The sequence below is a fragment of the Abrus precatorius genome, unplaced genomic scaffold, assembly GCF_003935025.1.
Source record: "Abrus precatorius isolate BTA unplaced genomic scaffold, Abrus_2018 Scaffold5, whole genome shotgun sequence".
Taxonomy (NCBI): domain Eukaryota; kingdom Viridiplantae; phylum Streptophyta; class Magnoliopsida; order Fabales; family Fabaceae; genus Abrus; species Abrus precatorius.
Window position 1 is genome coordinate 15576867 of NW_020874395.1, and position 17452 is coordinate 15594318.

The 17452-nt window shown below is 25.3% G+C and overlaps 1 protein-coding gene across 1 annotated transcript; it reads left to right on the forward strand.

Annotated features, from left to right (window-relative positions):
* The first annotated feature begins 13904 nt into the window (after positions 1–13904).
* LOC113867734 (nudix hydrolase 20, chloroplastic-like) lies at positions 13905–17338 on the forward strand. The gene is made up of 9 exons (XM_027503183.1): positions 13905–14165; positions 14405–14469; positions 14679–14865; positions 14965–15045; positions 15697–15822; positions 16052–16131; positions 16353–16468; positions 16556–16676; positions 17022–17338. The coding sequence occupies exons 1-9, from the start codon at positions 13917–13919 to the stop codon at positions 17089–17091; spliced, it is 1095 nt and encodes a 364-aa protein (XP_027358984.1). The 5' UTR covers positions 13905–13916; the 3' UTR covers positions 17092–17338.
* The last annotated feature ends 114 nt before the right edge of the window (positions 17339–17452 follow it).

The following is a 17452-nucleotide window of genomic DNA, read 5'->3' on the forward strand; positions in this document are numbered from 1 at the left end:
CTTTCTTTGAACTACTTTTGATTTTTTATATTCATCATTTTAACACTGAAAGTGTAACTGCAATATTAACAAATATATGTCACCGGGATTTCAGGCTTCATACATTATAAAAGTAATTGTAGTTGTTAGTTATTAAGAGCATACATTTACACATCATAAGCTTTATCATTAAGGCAAAACATTTAAATTATGCATAGTTTTTATACTTAATTGCATATTTTGTCCTTTTAGCCTAGTATTTGTGAAATTTTAGTCTTCCTATTTTTATTGAGTTAATTAAGTTATTCTATTTTTAAACATGTACAAATTTAGTGTTTTTTTTTCTTCATATTCTAAAACACCCAATTCTCATCATTTTACTTAAAATCTATAAATTAAATCAATTAAGTTATATGTATGAGACAATATCTTCTCACATTAGTGTAAGTCTAAAATTTCTTACACTGAGTCTTTCATTTAACTTACATCTAATAGGTTATAATTTATTACTTCACTGACAATTAGATAGAAGTTAAATGAAAAACTCAAAATTTTTAGACTTATACTAGTGTGAGAAGAACCTTTTCCATATATATATATATATATATATATATATATATATATATATATATATATATATATATATATATTCCAATTTTGACATCCTATTTTTTTCTAAAATAATACTATTCTTTTTTACTTTAAAACATTTAAAATTATTTTATAATAAACTTATTATAAAACCCCAAATATAAAAGATTAATTAACTTAAAAATTGGAGAAAGCTAAAATCACACGTAAATTAAACTAAAAATTAAAAATGTAATTAAATTTTTTTTTGAAATAATTAAGTTGTTTTATTTTTAAATTTGCACAAAGTTAGTCCCTTTTGTCTATATTCTTCCTCCTAAAACACTCAATTCTTATGTTTTACATAAAAAATTATTATAAATATCAATCGTTGAACTTTATATGCTGAGTGAATAGGCTTAGACACGTCACTTTCTTTGAACTACTTTTTATTTTTTATATTCACCATTTTAACACTGAAGTGTAACTGCAATATTAACAAATATATGTCACCGGGATTACAGGCTTCTGACATTGTAAAAGTAATTGTAGTTGTTAGTTATTAAGAACATACATTTACACATCATAAGCTTTATCATTAAGGAAAAATAATTAAATTATGCATAGTTTTTATACTTAATTGCATATTTTGTCCTTTTAGCCTAACATTTCTAAAATTTTAGTCTTCCTAATTTTTATTGAGTTAATTAAGTTATTCTAATTTTAAACATGTACAAATTTATTTATTTTTTTCATATTCTAAAACACCTAATTCTCATCATTTTACTTAAAATCTATAAATTGAATCAATTAAGTTATATGTATGAGATAATATCTCCTTACACTAGTGTAAGAGTGTAAGTCTAAAATCTCTTACACTGAGTCTTTCACTTAACTTATATTTAATGAGTTATAATTTATTACTTCACTAACCATTAGATATAGGTTAAATGAAAAACTCAAAGTTTTTAGACTTATACTAGTGTGAGAAGAACATTTTCCATATGTATATATATATATATATATATATTCCAATTTTGACATCTTATTTTTTTTCTAAAATAATACTATTCTTTTTTACTTTAAAACATTTAAAATTATTTTATAATAAACTTCTTATAAAACCCCAAATATAAAAGAATAACTAACTTAAAAATTTGAGAAAGCTAAAATCACATGTAAATTAAACTAAAATTAAAAATGCAATTAAGTTTTTTTTTAAATAATTAAGTTGTTTTATTTTTAAATTTGCACAAAGTTAGTCCCTTTTGTTTATATTCTTCCTCCTAAAACACTCAATTCTTATGTTTTATATAAAAACTTATTATAAATCTTAATCGTTGAACTTTATATGCCAAGTGAATTGGTTTAGACACGTCACTTTCTCTGAACTACTTTTGATTTTTTATATTCACCATTTTAACACTAAAAGTGTAATTGCAATATTCACAACTATATATCACCGAGATTTCAGGCTTCAGACATTGTAAAAGTAATTGTAGTTGTTAGTTATTAAAAGCATACATTTACACATCATAAGCTTTATCATTAAGGCAAAACATTTAAATTATGCATAGTTTTTATACTTAATTGCATATTTTGTCCTTTTAGCCTAGCATTTGTGAAATTTTAGTCTTCCTAATTTTTATTGAGTTAATTAAGTTATTCTATTTTTAAACATGTACAAATTTAGTTTTTTTTTTTTCGTATTCTAAAACACCCAATTCTCATCATTTTACTTAAAATCTATAAATTCAATCAATTAAGTTATATGTATGAGACACTATCTTCTCACATTAGTGTAAGTCTAAAATCTCTTACACTGAGTCTTTCATTTAACTTACATCTAATGGGTTATAATTTATTACTTCACTGACCATTAGATATAAGTTAAATGAAAAACTCAAAGTTTTTAGACTTATACTAGTGTGAGAAGAACATTTTCCATACGTATATATATATATATATATATATATATATATATTCCAATTTTGACATCTTATTTTTTTCTAAAATAATACTATTCTTTTTTACTTTAAACATTTAAAATTATTTTATAATAAACTTATTATAAAACCCCAAATATAAAAGAATAATTAACTTAAAAATTGGAGAAAACTAAAATCACATGTAAATTAAACTAAAATTAAAAATGCAATTAAGTTTTTTTTTAAATAATTAAGTTGTTTTATTTTTAAATTTGCACAAAGTTAGTCCCTTTTGTTTATATTCTTCCTCCTAAAACACTCAATTCTTATGTTTTACATAAAAACTTATTATAAATCTCAATCGTTAAACTTTATATGCCAAGTGAATAGGTTTAAACACGTCACTTTCTTTGAACTACTTTTGATTTTTTACATTCATCATTTTAACACTGAAAGTGTAACTGTAATATTAACAAATATATGTCACCGAGATTTTAGGCTTCAGACATTGTAAAAGTAATTGTAGTTGTTAGTTATTAAGAACATATATTTACACATCATAAGCTTTATCATTAAGGCAAAACATTTAAATTATGCATAGTTTTTATACTTAATTGCATATTTTGTCCTTTTAGCCTAACATTTGTGAAATTTTAGTCTTCCTAATTTTTATTGAGTTAATTAAGTTTTTCTATTTTTAAACATCTACAAATATAGTTTTTTTTTTTTCATATTCTAAAACACCCAATTCTCATCATTTTACTTAAAATCTATAAATTCAATCAATTAAGTTATATGTATGAGACACTATCTTCTCACATTAGTGTAAGTCTAAAATCTCTTACACTGAGTCTTTCATTTAACTTACATCTAATGGGTTATAATTTATTACTTCACTGACCATTAGATATAAGTTAAATGAAAAACTCAAAGTTTTTAGACTTATACTAGTGTGAGAAGAACATTTTCCATACGTATATATATATATATATATATATATATATATATTCCAATTTTGACATCTTATTTTTTTCTAAAATAATACTATTCTTTTTTACTTTAAACATTTAAAATTATTTTATAATAAACTTATTATAAAACCCCAAATATAAAAGAATAATTAACTTAAAAATTGGAGAAAGCTAAAATCACACGTAAATTAAACTAAAAATTAAAAATGCAATTAAGCTTTTTTTGGAAATAATTAAGTTGTTTTATTTTTAAATTTGTACAAAGTTAGTCCCTTTTGTCTATATTCTTCCTCCTAAAACACTCAATTCTTATCTTTTATATAAAAACTTATTATAAATCTCAATCGTTGAACTTTATATACTAAGTGAATAGGCTTAGACACGTCACTTTCTTTGAACTACTTTTGATTTTTTATATTCATCATTTTAACACTGAAAGCGTAACTGCAATATTAACAAATATATGTCACCGTGATTTCAGGCTTCATACATTATAAAAGTAATTGTAGTTGTTAGTTATTAAGAGCATACATTTACACATCATAAGCTTTATCATTAAGGCAAAACATTTAAATTATGCATAGTTTTTATACTTAATTTCATATTTTGTCCTTTTAGCCTAGCATTTGTGAAATTTTAGTCTTCCTAATTTTTATTGAGTTAATGAAGTTATTCTATTTTTAAACATGTACAAATTTAGTTTTTTCTTTCATATCCTAAAACACCCAATTCTCATCATTTTACTTAAAATCTATAAATTAAATCAATTAAGTTATATGTATGAGACAATATTTTCTCACATTAGTGTAAGTTTAAAATTTCTTACACTAAGTCTTTCATTTAACTTACATCTAATGGATTATAATTTATTACTTCACTGACCATTAGATTTAAGTTAAATAAAAAACTCAAAGTTTTTAAACTTATACTAGTGTAAGAAGAACATTTTTCATATATATATATATATATATATATATATATATTCTAATTTTGACATCTTATTTTTTTCTAAAATAATACTTTTTTTTTTTACTTTTAAACATTTAAAATTATTTTATAATAAATTTATTATAAAACCCCAAATATAAAAGAATAATTAACTTAAAAATTGGAGAAAGCTAAAATCACACAGAAATTAAACTAAAAATTAAAAATGCAATTAATTTTTTTTTAAATAATTAAGTTGTTTTATTTTTAAATTTGCACAAAGTTATTCCCTTTTGTCTTTATTTTTCCTCCTAAAACACTCAATTCTTATCTTTTACATAAAATATTAATAAATTTAATCAATTAAATTATTTAACCTTTTCTTTCTTTAAAACACTCCAATCCAAATATCGTATATATATATATATATATATATATATATTCATAATTCAAAATTTACATTTTTTAAGCATTTCAAATTATTTTATAATAAACTTATTATAAAACTCTCAAATGTTAAAAAAATTAATTTAAAAACCTTAAGTAAAAAATAATTAACTCAAAAATTGGAGGGTGTCAAAATTACACAAAAGCTAAACTAAAAAGATCAAGAATACAATTAAAAATATATTTGGCAAAACTAGCTAATAAGGTAGCTCAAAGATGAAAAGTTAGCTAAAAGTTAAAAAGAAAAAACGAACTTATTGAATTGAAAGTGTGGTAAAATTAGCCTATAGGCTATATAACTAAGTATACCAAAATTTGAAGAGTTATATATTTTCAAAAAAATATCATTTTTATTTTTAATTTTTTAAATTATTTATCATCTTGAAATTAGGATAATAATTTTTGAATTTTACTCTTATTTATAAATATTTTTTAGAAAAAAATAAAAGTTAATGACTTTGTTAAATCTTTCTCAAGACATTTAACAATTTTTATTTTCTACAATAATGAATATTATGATATTTATTTATTTGTTATTTTTATATTTTTTTCCTTTTGAATGTAATAAAAGTAAATAAGTAGTTTAAAAATGCTAGTACCTACCCATTTCAGTTACTTTACTGAATAAATGTTTTTTATTAAATGAATTTTTTAGCAAACAAAATAAACTTTAATTAGCTGAAATGTAATCTTTTATTGACCACATATACAAAATTAACAAATGGACTGGACATTAATATTAGTATAATTATTGATAATTAATCTTAATAGAAGAATATTATTAATTATTTTATTTATTATTTACATTTTCTTGTACTAAGGCTCAAAGTCAATAAATATTTATTCCTTTCTAATGAGTCACATTGATTTATGAACTTACGATCACAATCACACATTTAATAGATTAAAATTACAAAAATATTTTTTATACGTACATTACATTAATGACATAGAATCAAATAATATTGAATGATTCTTCATTAAAAACATTGATAACTCTATGATTAAATAATAAGTTAAAATAATTAGCATAGGATTTAACAATGTAAAATTTTTTAAACATACCTAATCTCTAAACAGAAAAAGGAAGTAATGTGCTAAATGAATTTCTTCCAGATATATGAAATGTATAGTTAAAGATTGAAAATTTAGAAGTGTTGGATTTGAGTGGAGGAGACTTTTGATATAATGGTGTGACATAGAGTGTAGTCAATTGTCATTTGTAAAGCAATGCAAATGCAATAGTAAATGTTTTTATTGTAATTTTAAATTTGAATTTTAATAATTTTAGTTGTGTTAAATATTTAAATAAAAAAATATAATAATCTTATTCGATTCAATTATTTTTAATAAAAGACACTTGTGGTCTAAAAAATTAAGATTCATATATTAATAAGAAATTTTAAAAAATTAGAAAATTAAAATAATTTAAACTCCTTGTTAAAGTTTACTTTGAAATTTTTAGCCAATTTTACTGTAAAGAAATTTATATGTTTTTAATTTAGATTAAATTACAAGAATATAACAATCAATTTTTCATTTATTTAAAGAATTTTAACTTTATTTTAGTCCAGTAACATAAAATAATTATGTCAATTTAACAAATTAATAAAATTAATATTGATTAAGTCCATCCGTTATAAAAGAAATATAATCAATTTATTTGCTTGCGTCCAAGTCAAATCTTCATTATAGACTTTCTGACCATGATTTTTATAAGTATTTCCTTTTCTTTTGACTAAACTACCGTTTCAATAAAGTATTAAATAACATTTTATTGGATCATCGTTTATGTTATATTAGTTTAAATATTTATTTTACATTTTTTTAGATTTAATTTTAGTTTCTAAAAAATATTTTAATTTTTTTCTTCTAATTTAGAGTATTTAGTGATGAAATAATTCAATAAAAAAATTGAGACATGATATAAAAAAGTGATACATAACAACTTTTGACATAAAAAAAATTTTAATTTATAAAAATTAGGTGCCAAAACCAAACTAAACTTTTTTTAAAATTAAAATAAAGAATCGTTTTCTTCTATAATTTGAATGAAGAAAAAAAAAAACACATTAAATGACATTTAAATCATGATAATATAATGAAATATAATTAAAATCAGAAATATTTTACCATTTATTATACTTTGTCATTTTCTTAATGTATTTTTACAATATTAAAGAGATAATAAAAGATGTGGACCTCACCAGTTTTTTTTTTCTAAAGTCTTTTACTTAAAAAATATATATATTCTAGAATGTGTGTTTTCTTTGGTTTTATTTTCTTTTGACACCTGGTCATGTTTTTTTAATGAAAGTTAAAAGAAAAAAAAAATATTAATAACACACACACATTTGATGACATATTTTTTAATATATTCTTAATTATTGATTAAAATTTATTGATAGTTTCATTTTTTTTATTTCTAATATATATTTTTTATGCTTTTATAGTTTTTAATAAATTTTAATTAATAATTAACAAAGTGTTAAAAAATATATATTACTTAGATTCAAAAAAAATTTAGAATTTGTTTATTTTCTCTTTTTAAATATAATTTTTTATTTTTAAAAATAAAGAACAGAAAAATTTGTTTGTTAATGTAACTCTTTTTAAACTGTTTTTGTTTTTATTTTTCTGTCTTTCTTTTTATAACTAACAAAAGTTTAATTAAAAAATTTTAAAAAATAAATTATCAAACAAATTTTATTTTTATTTTTTCTAATTTTTTTTATAAAATTGTTTTAAAATATTATTTTAAATATTAAAATTCAATACTAAATTAAACAAGCTCTTATAATTTGTATCTTCTCCAGCCTTCTCTTTTGCCTTAAAAATGAGAAGAGAGTGAGAGGGGGAATGCATGGTAAAGTGAGAATTAATTTGAGTTATTAGAATAAAGTTAATAATTAGAAGTTTAGTTGTTTTTTTTTTTTAAAAAGCCGTGTTTATTGTACCTCTACGTACACATGAGAAAAAAAGTCAAAAATTCAAAGCCTTATTAAAAAATTTATTATATAAAAATAAAAATTATTTGACATTTACTTTTTAATTATTCTTTAAATATTGAATAAAATTTATTTTATTATATATTCATAAAAATATAATTAAAAAATTTAGAAAAAAATTGTATAATTAAACTATTGTTATCAATATGATTGAAAGAATGAATAAATACTTTTGAAAAAAAATAAAATAAAATATAGTTATGATATAGTCATCATTGAAATTGAATTTTAAAATTAATTTTTATTACATTATTGAAATAAAGTTTTAGCTTTAATTCAAGAATAACATTAAAATAATATAATACTGAAATAGTTAAACCATTTTAATTCACTTTTGAGTGTGGTATAATTCATGATTTGACTATTGCAACTACCTCAAATATATATAACGGGTTACGGGCTCATTAAAACGGGATTCAAAATCGGTCAAACTTGATTTTTGGTGAGTTCTTACAAACTTAAAATAGGTGAAGCTAAAAATCATATATTTAATTCAGGTTTAAAATATATAGGATAAAATCAACACTATTCAAAAATTTAGTTTTTATATATACTTTTTAAACTAATGAGCATAATATTTTATTTAAATGAATAGTTTGAACGACCCATTATGTTAAATGCAGTTAAATTATTTATTTAAAAAAATTTGTGTCCATAAACACTTTTATTATTTTTTTAAGACAAAAATTAGGTACAATTTATTCACCGTGTTAGGTTTTATTTATCAATTAAAATTATAATTTTATCTTGACAATATATGATAATATTAAATGTAAATCTTTTATTAAAATAAAATTTTAGATTTAATTAGTAAACAACACTTAAAAATAACACAAGTTTTATCAAATAGACAAACAAAAACAAAATCACACGTTCCAAAGTGCTCATAATTTTTATAATCACTAAAATGTTGTTAGTAAAGAAAAGAAAAAGTAAGCTAAGTAATTTTGGATAAAATGTAAATTAGATATTTTAGGCTTGCTCAGTAAGAAGAACCGAGATTTGTCATCAGCGCTCTGTTCAGTGGCCACCTTAATGATAAATACATAACTAAAATCTTCATGTCACAACAGAAAGAATTGAAGTGAAGAGATATTTGATAAATGATATAAAGTGGTACTGCATAGCCAAGTAGTTACTATAAGTAATACTGCATACTTATAATTATTTGATAACTAATATAAAATGAATAAAAAGAAAGAGAAAAATAAAATAAAATGTATCTTTTGATAGGTTTTGTCACAATAGTTAAAGTTATTTTCAGTAATATTGTTCTAGGCAATTAAGCAATACAAAGTAATTGAAGGTGAAGCTTTATGACATATAATAAAAGATGCAACGAGCTATATTAATAAGAATAGAGAAGGTGTAAAAACAACAATTAATGCCACAATAAAATAGTAAATTGACCATTTCTATAATTAGAGATGAGACTGTATAACGTTGAAGATTCATTATTTCCTTACAAAAGGAAGAAAACAAAGTTATTTACCAACCACAACAAAGACACACTTACATAAATATACTTAGACTAATATTTTTAATTTGCATGACTACTAGTCATTCATTGTGAGATATTATTATTGAACGTAATAAGTTTAACTACATAAAATAACATAAGTATAGTCCGTGTAAATTAATAAAAAGTTATGATTAGCAAAATAAAAAGAATTTTAAAAATATTTTAAAATAATAGTGAACTAGTAGAGTCTCAAAGTTAAGTTGACACTTACTATTATATTTAACTACTTCTTAGTTGTCATTGATTTTTCTAAAATTAAAATATTATATAAAACAAAATGATTTAAAGAAATAAATGAAAATATAGAAAAGTACTAGAAATGCAATAAATGAGAGAGTGAAAACAAAGTAGTTTAGTGAATTTTACAATAAAGTATCGAGTAGTTTTCGACACATCTCACTCTTTTTGAATCGTTTTTTATTGTTTCTGTTCATGAATGTATCATCAGAGACTTTTTAACCCCTAAATCTAAAGGAATAACTAGTGATAACAATCACATATTCCACTCTCTTTGGATCATTTTTTATTGTTTCCATTTATGAAGGTTACATATTATGTATTATTAGACTTTTCAACCCATAAATCTAAAAAAGTAATGGTAGTAATAACTACACATCTCACTCTTTTTGAATCATTTTTTGATATTTCTATTTATGAATGTCACATATTATATACTATCGTACTTTTTAACTTTTAAATCTAAAGAAATAATTAGTGATAATAAATATGAATCATTAAGATTTCAAGCTTCTAACATTACACGAGTAATTGAAGTTGATGACTACTCATCTATACATTTACATATTGCATGATTTATCACAAAATCAAAATATTTAAATTAATTTTTATTTTTAATTTCATTTTTTGTTTCTAGTTTGTAGAAGTAACATTTTCAAAATGAGTGGTTAACTTGTAGAATAGAAAAAAAAAACTTGTAGAAGTAAACTTTAAAAATTTACTATTCGAAAGATATAAAATATTTATAAAATTTAATTTTCTGAATGATTTACAAATAACTTCCAAAATTTAGTTTCTAAAATTACAAAATTACTTTTAAAATTTTATTTCTAAAATAAATTGTAAATGACTTTCAAAATTTAATTTATAGAAGATATTCAATACACTTTGTAAATTTAAAATTTTAAAAATCAAACTAAAAAATAGTGTAAATAGAAAAAAAGGTGGTGAAAAAAAGTAATCTCCCATATGTTTTCACCTTCCCTGGTGTTTCATTTGTTAGGGTTTTGGGCTTTCTGCTGTTCCAGGCCCATGTTCTTTAAGCAAACTGGGCTCTGTTGGTCTTGGGCCCCTGAACAGAGCTTTGGACTTGGGGTCTTTCAATTTAAACCCTGTAAACAAAAATAAAAATCGAAGAGAATCAAGAGAGGAAGAGAAACATTGATGATGAGGACTGGTTCTCAGAAATGGGGTTACATTCGGATCATAACTGGCACAATCCTAGGAGGCATCCTCGGATTCTATGTTATGCACCGTGTTGAAACCAATTACAAGGTTCGCATACCATCATTCTCTTCTCAATTGCAAATTTATGGCCATAATCTGAAACCCTTTTTCTTTTTCTCTTCAAAGATTGTTACTTCTGTATTTGGGTTGAATGCAGGAGAAAATGAATGAAAGGTTGAGAGATTATGAGGCTGAATTGATGAGGAAGAAGCAAGACAGATTTAACGAGTTTGACGAATCCTCAAAGTTTTGAACTTGCTTTTCATTTTCAAGCGTTTCTCCCCTTGTTTTTCTCTTTTAGATTTAGTGTTTTTCTTTTCAAAGTTTGATTCATGAGAAAATTCGAGAAAATTATGATTAGCTGTAGCTTCTACTTGATTTGCATGTTACATTATTTTCCCTTTATACAATAGTGGTTTGGTGGTTTACATCTACTGATAAGGGAGTCCAAGGCTATTAACCCAATTTGATGGAACTGTGAAAAAGAGATACATTGCAGAGGAATATGAAAAATGAAGATAATCAATTTTTCCTGTTGGAATTTGAAGATTATATTACAATAAGATGGAAATAGAGTTGCTTTGGCTTTGTCATAACCGTTAGTTTAATTTAGTTAATAAACCAATGTAAGTTCAGTTAGATAAACCAATGAATTTTGTGTACTGTCAAACTGAATATGGATGGGGGTTGGGGTGTGATTAGAGACAATGCAAACTTGGCGTTTTTGCTTTTCTTATTTTGCTGTTGTTGCCGATCCTTTGTGAATGCTTCGCAACCTTCAAATGTTCGACACTTGATTATGCATAATTTTGCAGTTGATATCTTTAGAATAAAAACATTCATGATCATGCACTTGATATCCTTAGTCTATAAGCCCATGGGAATCCAACTTAGTGGAACATTGTTTGGCTAAACCAGGTGTTTCTCATATTATGATATTTTATATATTTTTATTCATGACAAGATCAAACCTCCAACACGGAAGAAGTAATGTTAGTAATAAAAAAAATATGCGGAGAAGTTCAGATAAACATTTTAATAAATATTTATAGAGTCAAATTAAGTAATAAATTGAATTAAATTTCTCTTAACTTATGATTCTCTAGTTTTTAGAAATTCTCTTATTTAATTCTTTAAAATTTAAGAAAATAATTTAATTTATAAAACAATTATTTGTTCTTTAAAATTTTTTTAATGAAGATTTGTTCACAAGTTTAGTCAAACTGAGTCACAGTCAAGTTTCCAGCTGCAAACAGTTGCAAGAATTAATGTAGTAATAATAGTTATTACAGGCACACATTTGTACATTAAATATTTTATCTCAAAGAAAAAATAAATAAATTTTGAAGATGTAGCAAACAAGAATAAAAGTGAAAAATTGGAAGTACTCTTTGATTGGTTACATAACTTTTATCTTTGCCATTAAACTTTGCAATGTAATGTTGGATGGTTAATTTTAAAGTAGTTTGGCTTTTTTTCAACTGGTTTTCCTGCGTTCATGAATGACATACTTAAAAAATGTGTTTCGTCAAACTTTATACTCTTTAACTTTGAGGAGTAATTGTGGTTATAATAAAATATACGTCATCGTTTTAAGGTCTCTAACAATGCAAGAGCAAATAAAGTAGTAATAATTACTAGAAGTGTTCGCATTAAATCTTTTATTCAAAGGAAGTACATTCAAATTTTACATAGGATAGCAAGCGATTGTGAGAATAAAGTGTAAGCATCTTTTCATTGTTTATATAACTCTTATCTATATCACTAAGCTTCACAATGTATTGTCAAGCAACTAATTTTAGACAAGTAGTCTCACTGTCTTTAAATTGTCTTCGATTTCGCTGAAGTTGAAGAGCAGTTGTAGTGAACAAAGTATATATCATCAAGTTTTTAAGCTTGTAACTTCCAAAGAGTAAATGTAGTAAAAATGGTTATAAGAAATATAAATTGCACATTAAATCCTTTATCTCAAAGGAAAACATTGATTTATATATATATAGAGAGAGAAAAAGAGGTATGATTTTTTTATTTAACTTAAATCTAATGAGATATAATTTATTATTTTACTTACCGTTAAATTTAAATTAAATAAAAAGTTTAGATTAAATGTAAAATTTTTTAAATTTATATTAATATAATAATATTATTCTCCGTGTATATATATATATATATATAGCAAAGAAAAGAAAGAATGAAGAAGTAACTATTTGGTTGCTTATAAAACTTGGATCTGCATTACTAAGTTTCACAATTAAATCCTGGTATATTAATTTTGGACAAGTAGTCTCCCTAAATACATGTTTGAAGGACAACTACAAGAATAATTTTAAATACGAATCAAAAATAAAATATCCTAATATAGTTTGGTGGTTTTAATGTCTTCTGTCAATTGCCAAATACAAACGTTTAAAGTTTAAAAGCCTTGATTCAATAAATTTTTTAGTTAGAGGACTTGCATATGGTTACTTCTATGAAAGTGGTTCGAAAAAGACATGGATCATTTTACATAACATTTTTATTAACCCCAACAATCTCAAGCCATCGTGTTAATTGACTGTTCTCACTTGTCCAATTCCCAACTAAAAAAGGAGACGAAGTGTTCCCTGTCATTTTCTTCTCAACCATTCACAGACAAGTTAATCAACAAGCTAACCTGTACTATTGCCACGGTTTAATATACAAAGAATCAATGAAAACAGGAAAACAATAAAGTATATAAACACAACTCAGTTGTCTAACTTCATAATGTGCAAAATTTTATCAAGCAAATGATTGTCATAAATCCCTAGCAGAGATTAATTTCGAATCCTTTGAGGGGAGAATTCCCTGTGATCTTCGACTTAAAAAACATTAAAAGAAAAGAAAAGCTCAATAAAAGGAGCACATTGGATAATAATAACATAAGAATATCAAATTTCTATTGCATCTAACAAAATTTTGGTATAATTTTTTATACTATTTTTTAATTAAAATTGTTTTTCAAATACGAAATAAACATTTAATTTTATCATAAATTAATAAAATAAAATTTTAATTAAAAATTACAAATATATATATATATATATATATATGTGAGGTGGAGAAAGAGGAAAGCAGAGTGATGGGAATGGCTTGCTGCCTATGCAAGTTTGGTACATTGTCTTTGAGGTCACGACCCTTCGCCCCTCCCTCTTACCCTTTTCCCTTCACATTTTTACCCACCAAACGCTGCTTTGTCTCTTCTTCTGCTTCTGCGTCAGCAACGTTCACGTGGGACGATGTTTTTCGCGTATCTGAATCTCAAACAGAGGATCACTCTCGTTATCTCCAAGGATACTTCCACAAAGTCCATCTATGCAATCGTGGTTCTGTAAGTTCTTATCACTGCTACTTTTCCCTTTTGTTTCAAAACAAAACACAAAGCAAAGTTAGTAGTACCTTGCCCTTTTTCTGTGGAACTGTAAATTGAGACACCCAATTGTGCGTTTGTGCATTTTTTTCCTTCTCCCTTTCAGTAACGTTTTTATTTTTATGATTTTTAGAATTTGGGTCTTTCTCATTTTAAATTGTACGGTACACTTGTGTTATTGACATTGAAATTGCTTACAGGAGAAACAATCTGAATTCCTACCATTTGTCATTGAGGACAACATTATCGGATTCATTCACAATGGGTAAAATTTACTTCAATTCTATCTTTCTATTGTAACATGTGTAATCTCATGCTTGGTTATTATTAGTGAATGTTTCATTGTTGGATTCTAGCTGAATAAATTCTTTACCTTATCTTATTTATTATGATGATTGATGAAATGAACTGCAGCATTTGCACCTAAGCATGTGGTAGTGAAGCTTTTTTTGCTAAATGTCAAATGTGTTACAGGTTTGTGGAGCATTTGAGGGGATTTGGTGATGTGTTTATTTTTCCCAAAGATAAATACAATGGAGGCTCCTATGGTGACTGTGTTTCATTGCATCCAATGCTGAAGACAGCAGAGGAAAGAACCAATGCCGTTGGATATGTAATAGAGAGTTTGGGAGAGGAGCATGTTCCAGGTATACGAAATGAGGTATTAATCATGATAACTATTGAATGTGATAAATTTCGCTATTCTTCTATGCTTTTCTAATGCCTAAGTAACTAACATATGTTTGTCCATTTTTACTAGCTTTACCCTGTGACATCGTCATTTGGGGCACCAATTTTCTTTTCATTAGAACGTGCTGCAGCTCCTTATTTTGGCATAAAGGTACATGGGAATATCTTTCGGGACTTGATTACCAAACCTGCTTTCTAAATATTTTGTAGTTAGTACAAATGTTTAAAGTTGTATATTCACCTGTTACACCATGAATTCTGTAGCAGGTGTTATGCTGACATCATAGTTTTGACTGTTTCTTTTCTAATCATCAAAAGCATATGTAGCCACAATTTATATTTTTGGGAGAAAATCCATTTCCCCTCATTCATGTTGTTTGTGGACTAATTCTGCCAAATCAATTTCATGATTAAAATTGTTAGATGAATCAATTGAACATTATTCGTTGTCAAATTGAAGTTGAATATTGAACCTGCATTAATTTTGTGGAATTGAATGTTACCAATTTGCAATCTTAATGTTGGCATCATTTAGGAAGAATTGAATGACAAAGCGATATTATCTTAAAAGCAGAACTAGCTCTTAAGGTGCCTGTTTTCAAACTAATTTGGTATGAACGCATAATATGTGTTATAACATGATTTCAAATTGGTAGTCCAGTTTCTATTATTTACAATTTGTGTCACTTCTCTTCAAACAAATTTGCTGTTTCTAATTTTTCATCTTTAACCTGTTTTTTAATATCCCAAAGCTCTTGTTGGCTATAACATCTTTTATCTATTATTTGTCTTCAAAGATTAGGTCTATGGAGTCCATATGTGTGGCTATGTTGAACTGGATGGGCAGAAGCACCTATGGATAGGGAAGAGAAGTGACATGAAACCTACATATCCTGGAATGCTTGATCATCTAGTTGCTGGAGGACTGGTTTGTAGTTCTGTTCTGAGCCTCTCAATGTTTAAACATTTCTCCTCAAGATCACTATTACCTTGTGTATAAATCATTTTGCCTCTGGTCAGGAACTGGACAGTGTTATTAATATGCACCCATCAAATAAGAAAATCAATAGTGGCTATTATGATGAATTTACCGTTAAATATTTCCTCTAGCTCAATGTAATATTATTGAGTTTCTGAGTTAACTGCTATTGTCACAGCCGCATGGTATTGATTGTCAGGAGAATCTTATAAAGGAATGTGAAGAGGAAGCAGGAATACCCAAGTCCATCTCTATACAGTAAGTTCCCAACCAACTCATTTCATCCTTCCTCTTTCCCTCCTCTAGTGTATGAAATTCGATTGGCGAGCTAACTGAATTTCGTATTGTGTCTATGCTTGACATGCCTATTAGGAGTGACTACTAGACCATTCTTTTCCAAGCATAAGCCAAATGACAAAATCCAAATAAGTAGTACTCTTTCTTTCTGTGTCTAATTCTGTTAATTGTTTTTCTTACAGAGCGATACCTGTCAGTGCTGTTTCATATATGGACATTGATGGGGATAGATATAAGAGAGATGTTCTATTCTGTTATGATTTAAAACTTCCGAAAAGTTTCATACCTAAAAATGAAGGTAAGCCTTACAGGTTCTTGAATCTTACTGTTATGTTCCATTGGTGCCATGATCACTCCTTGTGATAACTGGCTCAATAAATATCAGATGGAGAAGTTGATAGCTTCAAGCTGATCCCTATTACGCAAGTTGCAGAAGTTATACGCAAGACCCAGTTTTTCAAGCCGAATTGCTCTCTGGTGATCATTGACTTCCTGTTTCGCCATGGGTATTTCTTTCCTTGCCTATATTTTTCTGTACCTTTTTCCGTGTATGTTAATGTAAATAATTAAATGGAAGGAAAAAATTGAAGTTTAAAAGCTACTCTATATCAACGTGCATATAAAATGCAAAGGTAATGTAGTCATTGTTCTATTCTGGGAACCGTATGGTATTTGTATGTAAAACTTTTGGTCATTGTTCTATACACAATGGAGTTGGAATTTCCAGCCAGGCTTTATGAATATATATTGGGAACACAATATATTGCAATAATACTGTATAAAAAAGCAAGTTCTTTTGCCCTTGTTTGTTGTCTTAAATGATTATTCTAAAGATATTTTTGATATTGCAGATACATCAGTCCTGAACATCAAGGATATTTGGATCTCTTACGAAGCTTAAGAATAGGAGATTGCTCCTAACACAGAAAGCATCATGACTATTCACCGTACCAAGCATTAATCTGTTTTTATGTTTCTTATTGTTATCCTTTGTATTTGTCGGTAAAACTCCATAATAGTTAATTCAGTACTATATCATTCTCATGGATTTTACTTTTCCAGTGATATCGTCTTCAATTTGGATACTTGTTTTGTACTTTCATTTTTCAAGGGCTAGTGTGAAAGGACAATTGAAACATTAAATAACAACTGTGTTCAAAGAATTTTTCCATGCTAAATCTGACACTTTAGATTTTATGCAGTCAAAATTGCGGCGGTTTGTTTTTTAAAGTTACAACGATTTAAAAAAAACAGATAGTGCGGTCCAAATCATGTTGAAGAT

Coding starts and splice junctions, on each gene's coding strand:
- LOC113867734 (XM_027503183.1), top strand. CDS start 13,917: ATGGGAATGGCTTGCTGCCTATGCAAGTTTGGTACATTGTCTTTGAGG. Junction 15,046..15,696: donor CTCCTTATTTTGGCATAAAG/GTACATGGGAAT, acceptor TTCAAAGATTAG/GTCTATGGAGTCCATATGTG. Junction 15,823..16,051: donor ATCTAGTTGCTGGAGGACTG/GTTTGTAGTTCT, acceptor CTATTGTCACAG/CCGCATGGTATTGATTGTCA.